This window comes from Penaeus vannamei, chromosome 17 (genome assembly GCF_042767895.1).
Source record: "Penaeus vannamei isolate JL-2024 chromosome 17, ASM4276789v1, whole genome shotgun sequence".
Lineage (NCBI taxonomy): Eukaryota > Metazoa > Arthropoda > Malacostraca > Decapoda > Penaeidae > Penaeus > Penaeus vannamei.
The window spans coordinates 4,005,282-4,012,781 of NC_091565.1; the positions used below are offsets into that span (position 1 = coordinate 4,005,282).

A 7,500-nucleotide genomic window follows, 5' to 3' on the forward strand; every position below is an offset into this window, starting at 1 on the left:
TGAAGTTGATTTTTTGTGACCATAGTTTCTCTTCTCATTGCTTGAAATAAATATTTGGGTTAATGTTTTCACTCGTTTGTTTGCATGTGCATTTTTGTCTTTGAATAATGTTTTGCTCTGTAGCTTTTCTGGAGGGGGCACTATTCATGAGCTGTGCTTTGGGTTTCCGTTGGTCTAAACCCAGCCTTAATGTGCACATCTTAACATGAGTGTGTTTACATACACATATACATAGTACTCCAGGGGCTGGATTTACTAAAGTCTCTCGTAAATGATGTCTCCCGTAATAGTTACAATGAGAACTTTGGGGTTTCATTACCGTTACGACCATATTTTCTATTGTTAGGTATCGGAGGACTTTATTTGCTAAAAGAACTGCTTTATTGATTAACCAGCATTAGTTCGGAAAAAAATGACCAATCATAGAGCATTAACCGTTGAACTGAGGCAACACTTATGAGGTTTGCTTATAACAGTTTCTTTATTAATCATTACCACCTTTATAAATAAAGTCTTGTAAATTCTGATTCCTATATATATCTATAGTTATGGCCATATCCATCTAGTTATCCATCTATTTATCTATCTGTATCTATCTACCTACCTATCTATGTCTATATATATATATATATATATTCATATGTATGTTTATGTATGTATATACAAAATACATACATATGTTCATATATACATATCTATTTATCAACACACACACATATATATATATATATATATATATATATATATATATATATATATATATATATATGTATATATAAAGCCACATTTTCACATTTTTGAAGGTACTTATAAGGCTGATATGAGCTGAAGAGGGTCATTATGATAAGCATTACGAGTAGTTTCGGGTTCCCGCAAATGTCTTTCATACGGAGATGGATTTATGACCTTGGAAGTGTTTTGAAAATACACTCATTGCAAGAAACGAGAGCAGCTTCATTTACAATGTAAAAAAAACTTTTGCGATATTGTAGATGCATTAGTAAATCTGGCCCCAGGACATCATCTATTTTACCTTACCTCACTATTCTGATATGTATACAGTCTACTCCTTCCTCACTACTCTAACATTCATAATGAAACAGTATACCATTTGCTCATTGTACTGATGGTTCCTCAATGTTTGCTCTCAAGGTCTTTCTTTCATGCTCATTACACTGGAATTTTCATTAGTGCCTGCAGCTCCAATGGCATTCAAAGATTTTATAAATGCAACTGCAGTAATTTGGGGGCTACCTACGACTGTGAAACCCACATACTGGTTACTTGATATGTCCAGTTGAGCAAATAAACCTTACCAACTCATGCTTAACATTTTTTGTTTTTGGGTTTAGTTATGACAATCAGCCAGTGGGTGCAACAGCACCCTTGTTACAGAATAAATGAGTGAAAGAGAGCCAAGTGATAAAGCACTACATTACAAGGAAAATCACTGGAAAAGCTTCTGTAGAATCCCTGGCACAAAGAAACTTCATTACTTTGTGTTCGTGCCAAGTGAAAGCCTCCTTCTTCTTATCACTGTCGTTGTAACTACATCCAAAAAATACCAGAGACTACAAATGATACTTACATAACTTATTCCGTGTTATTAGCACTTCTACCAGGCACAATAGCTATTTCATTTACAAAACAAACACCACATACAACTACCTTTAAGAATCACATACATTTATCTTTATTGTCAATTTCATCTTATCATTAAACAGATCTAAATATTCTCACAAATGTCTCACTTACAAACTATCAGAGTTGCGTGACTACACAGGACTTTGCAGAGAAGTCCATTTGCAAGAGAAAAAAAGGTAGCTACAATCACCAGACTGAAGATGTGGGCCTTTTATCATTAATACTAACAGGTGGGCTTCCTACTATGCGCAAAATAATATTGTAGAGAATCATGATGTCATCTAGAGTTAATTCTAAGCTGAAGTGTTTAAATATGCTAGAGTTGTTAATCACATTCAATGAGGCACATCAACAATAAGGAAATGTGTAATAATCATATGTGCAATCACCGAATCTACAACAAATAATTTAACAATATACAGTACTCATACAATACAATAGAATACAATTGTACAGAAAATATATACTAATACTTACATAAATACTGCATGACTAAAATCCAAGACTAGAGTTGCATATGAAGAAGAATTGTTACTCCTTATGAGCCTGTAACAAACTTTGTGTAACAGAGTCTCCTGACAGGGGTCTATTCCTACATAAAAGTCAACCACCACTTTGACCCTTTCTTGGGCTACTTCCTGCAGGCTGCTTTGAATGAAGCTGCATTGAATTCCTTGAAGTACACCTGTGGTTTCAGGTAATTCTCTAGGTTTCCAAGACTGCACAAATTGATGCTACCTCTCTTCACACCACCAAACTTTAATTGTTTTAGTGTGATAGTACCACAGAAGGGGATCAGCTTTGTTATGTCTTTCCCGTTGTAAACGACTCTAAAGAAATAATTACTTCGCTGGTGTATATCCTGTAAATTAGTAGAGTTGTGGTACACTTCCAAAATAAGCCGAGAGGCATAGTGAGGCAGTGGATAATTGGGGATAGAGAGGCTGTCCAATAGGTATTTGAGAGTCTTATCATGGCCCGAATACACTACGACACGTGGCTTGCCCTCCCCTATCATTCCATCTATAGACAGCATAATGTTCTTCAGCATTCCATATGACTTTAATTTTGCAGCCTTTCGCTGGGCAGATGTGCGTTTCTGCTTGCCTTCCCAGTCTGCATAAGATATAAGACTTGTGACCTCTTCTACCCTGACACACTTGCCTTCATTACAAGGCAGGGAAGCTCCATGACAGACGTAAGATAGAAGGGCATCTTGCATTACCCGAGGATTGGTGATATCATCTGCTGTAGGACTTGCCTTAATGAGTGGACTAAGTCTGCGAACTAAATCCATGACCCCCGGGTGTGATTTGCGGTAATCCTGACGCTCTTGCTCATATTTCTGATCATAGAAGTCAATCTTGTCACAGTGGCACTCATTCTCACAGAAGCTCACACCCTTCCCATCCCTAATACGGATTTTGGAAATATTAAAGCCAGGAAGAAAGGCATAAAGAAAAGCAAGAAGGCTTTGGAATGTGCGCCTGTACTTTGTGCTATACACAACTATGTCATCCAATTCCTGCTTGATACCTATTAGATTCAGTTCATCAGAGTAAACTTCCTTCAGTACCTTTCCTAGTTGTAGGTGCTGGGCAACACCCTGGGGCGTCAAGTGTCCTATGTTGCACTTGGAAGGAGGGGGAAGTAAAGGGTATTTCATAAAGGGACCTACAAAATTGATATAGGTATTGGTCTTAGATGTGTTGAGTATATCACTAACATATTTCTTGTACAGAGGTGTCCCGTAGCTCTTGTGACCACAGTTTATGCTTGACAGATTGCTTACCGGCAGCAGAGGCCCACGATCCCCATGGCGGAAGGCAATTAGTACCCCAATCAGCTCATACTGTGATGGCAAGACACCTGTAATGAAATAAAGATAAATATAAAAAATCACAGCTCAACATCGTGAACACCATAAAAACCCTTCAAAACTAGTTAAAGCATAACTTTAGATATAGCTGAATGAAGATCAGACTGCAATTATTCTCAAAAGAATCAACATTTTACATATAAAACAATTGAAAACATTCTTTTTCAATTAAGATGTGATAACTGACTGATTTACACCATTAGATTAGTCACACTTTAGTTTTAGGCTTCACATGAATAATGTAAATTTTCAAGTTTTCTGTTTTTTTTTTTTTTTTTTTTTTTTTTTTTTTTTTTTTTTTTTTTTTTTTTTTTTTTTTTTTGCTTTTTTAAAAATCCATCATAATAGCCTAGTGCTAGGTGAAAAAACTATTATTTTTTTTTTTCAAATACTGACATGGTATTTCTTTGTTATGACTGCTAATGTATATAAAAGTAAAAATTCAGTACCTATCAATTCTACAACAAATTTGAACTAGTCTTGAATGCTGACGATATAGTCTGGGTATAATTTTTTCACCAGCAACACAGAAAAATAAAGAAAACATTCTCACTCCAAACAGTCATATCCTACTATTTAACACATTAAAGCAGCATTCCCATATTCCTCTACCCTCAAGCTAAAGCGAGAAACATAGAATATGGACCTTCTTGGTGTCGCTGTATACGGTCAGGTGGGTTGCACTGGTGTCGTAGCTTCTTGCTGCGTGGTTTGTCCTGCTGCAAGACCTGACCTGACATCGGCTGCATTCCCGTGTTGACCACAAGTGGGGGAGGAGGGTGAGCTGAGTCTGACTCCACTCGCCAGTATGACACTGCCAATGAAGTGATGTAAATGTTGTAATAACGAGGGTATTGGAAAAAAAAGAGAGAAAGAAAAATGCACTGCGCCTAAATCTGCATACATCACAATGATACCTACTCACTTATTTTCATGAATATAGTAGTTTTAAGAGATTGGTTGACCCATTTGATAACTTAAAAAGCAAGTATGTTCATATGCCCAAAAACACTTTTGTTCTTAACTTGAAATGCTAAACAATAACTAAAAATTACAGTATAAATGGAAACACACTTCCATGAAGCAACATCAACATCATTTTCGTCAGTCTGAACTAAGGAAAAAAGAATTACAAAAATTCTGCGATTGTACAGAAAAGAATATACAAGCACAAAAAAAGCAACACACTCACAGAAAAGGAGCAGGATCCCCAGCCATCCTAGGATGAGTATGTAGCACCGCAAGACCTTGAACTTCTTGTGCCACCTCATCCTGCAGCACAACACCCACATACAGCGACCCAAACCCAGCACCAGCCTCGTTGTGACCTTGTTTTTGTGACTGTCCTGGGTTAACTGGGATACAAATGAAGAAATGAATAAATAAATAAATAATTAGGAATGTACAGAAATATTAATATAGGTATGAGGAGGAACATATTGGTTCATGTAAAAAAGGAAAGAAAATAATCAGATTAGAGTAAATGGAATAAGGGAAGGAGGATAGGAAAAGAAGAGAGTATGAAAAAAGAGAAAGAGAGAGTAAGCGAGAGAGAGAGAGAGAGAGTAAGCGAGAGAGAGAGAGAGAGAGAGAGAGTAAGCTAGAGAGAGAGAAAGAGAGTAAGCGAGAGAGAGAGAGAGAGAGAGAGTAAGAGAGAGAGAGAAAGAAAGAAAGAGAGAGAGAGAGAGAGAGAGAGACAGAGAGAGAGAGAGAGAGAGAGAGAGAGAGAGAGAGAGAGAGAGAGAGAGAGAGAGAGAGAGAGAGAGAGAGAGAGAGAGAGAGAGAGAGAGACTGATAGACAGACAGACTGACTGACTAAGAGTGGTTTCTGATCACAGTACCAATAATCATTAGTATAAAATATATCCTGAAACATAATAAACACCATTGTTCTACAAGTTCAGCCCATCATTTTGACAGTAATATACAACATAAAGACCAGTAGTGAGAATCCTAGGACCCACAAGTTAAATCCAACCTGCCAGCACCAGTTCATTAAACCCCACTCTAGCCCCAAGTCTTGTCGAATATAAAAGTCTGCTGGGTATTCACCAACCTCATGCACCTTTCTTTATATTAATTATAACTTTTGTTGGAGTATAGATCAATGAGTGCTATATTTCAGTTGAAACAACATATTCTGATTTTCCCATGAATAATTTACCTACATGAGTGGAAAAAAATGAGTTCACTCCCACTGTTTGTCTAGGTAATTCTTTACAGTATGGACACACACGCCCGAGACTTAAGACCCAAAGTCCTCATCAAAATTTATTCATCAATCTACATTGCCATGACTGGGCATGCAAGAGGGTTGCCAACACTCCCAAGAAACACTGTCTTCACCTCAGTATGCACAGCAAGAGAGAGCTAAAACTCATGAGCACCAAGTGTTCTGAGAGCTGCTCATTCCGCAATCTTTCCTTTATCTGTGGTACTACTGTTTGTGTCTGCAAATTATTTCTTGTACTGAGGGCTACAATATTTTGTCCTCAAAAAGAATATCACATTCCATTTGCCCTAACTTAGTGCGCCCATACAATAAAGATTAACCTTATAATTACCATTCATATATCTTACAGATACTAAATTTTTGTAGGTGGATCATGATCTTTATGGGGTTAAAGTATATACCAGCTACAGAAATATGGCAATCGGTATGGGTTCCTTCTATAAATTTTTTTTGGTTCATATGGCAATCTTTGTGGTAGTTCAGTCAAGCATTTAGGATGGGGTTTCATCCCTTTGTTTGCCTGAGACCTTTTGTATTCTTGAAAGACTATAGAACATGCTTATCATGTTATTCCTAACAATACCAATTTTGTTTATGTTATTCTGTTTTCTACTATTTGCTGAGAAAGGATGGAGCATTTATTGATACAATAGTGAAATACTGCAATACTATTGCCAACTTACATATAACCTGTTAATAAAGAATGGGTCAGTCTATACTGTACTCTAACACATCAAATCTAATAGGGTTGTAACCCACCATGCAGAATGTCCTTGTTCTTTTCAATATTTGTTAACCCCATTGAGAATTGTATCAACAAAAAAATTTAGATTAATAACTAAAGCAGCTACAGATTTACTGCTAATAAAAAAATACCTCATTTTAGGGTATGGAGCCACCCAAGTTTCACTTATGCGAGGATACTCTGAATTCTGGTTCATTATAAAATAATTTCATAATTCTTATGTAAATGAAAATTTGTACCCTGCACCTTTTGATGCTGAGGAATCAAAAAATCACACTTGGAATATCATGGAATGAAGCTATCTGTATGAATTTGGTCAATAAAACCATTTACTGGTTTCAAGAAAATTTTCAACCTCTTCATTTTGAGCCAATTTTTTCTTCATCTCCCTTAATATATAGCAGTTTACTTTATACCAGTTGAAAGGGCATTCTTTGAACTGTTTAAAAACACCAAGAGAACCATTTGTATAAGGTGGAAACAAATTAAAATACAGTTGCCAAATGCTTTGATTTTCGTGAAAATTTGCCATTGTACATATATTGATACCACATATTTTGAAATATTTGCTTGCAAGAATGGCCTTAACAGTTCATGAAAAGCCCAAGTTTTAAATATATATACCCTGGTTGGAAAATATGTCATATTTTGCAAACACATGGTAGTGAGCAATGACAATGTATAGGCTGCAACCTGTGAGCAAAGGACATTTACCGCGCGAACAACAGCAATAGTTTTTCACTTTTAAAGACTTTGTTATGTTAATATGTTGGAATTCAAATATCTGCAAGAAAGAAAACTGGCTGCAAGCAAATGTGATCATAGCTGCAACTCAAGATCAGCATCACTGCGAGCATTTGCGTGTTTTCCATCCTGGGTCATTACTGCTTTCCTACAAACATTTGACCACAATATCAACCTTCTCCCAAAATAATATAAAAAAGTATAATTAAAAACTAAATATACAAGAAAATAAATGGACTGCTATTAAGTGAATTA

At 36.2% G+C, this 7,500-nt stretch overlaps 1 protein-coding gene across 2 annotated transcripts in view; it reads right to left on the reverse strand.

The window, feature by feature from the left end:
* LOC113825374 (2-phosphoxylose phosphatase 1) overlaps nt 1–7,500 on the reverse strand; it is an 11,810-nt gene that overhangs the window by 3,025 nt on the left and 1,285 nt on the right. For both annotated transcript variants that reach the window (XM_027378193.2, XM_027378191.2), the window contains exons 2-4: nt 4,716–4,878; nt 4,170–4,337; nt 1–3,513 (exon numbers count right to left, since the gene is read on the reverse strand). The exon at nt 1–3,513 is cut by the window's left edge and continues 3,025 nt beyond it. In XM_027378193.2, coding sequence (XP_027233994.1) covers nt 2,276–3,513; nt 4,170–4,337; nt 4,716–4,815 — 1,506 coding nt within the window. In that variant the 5' untranslated portion in view covers nt 4,816–4,878 and the 3' untranslated portion in view covers nt 1–2,275. The remainder of the gene's footprint in view (nt 3,514–4,169; nt 4,338–4,715; nt 4,879–7,500) is intronic.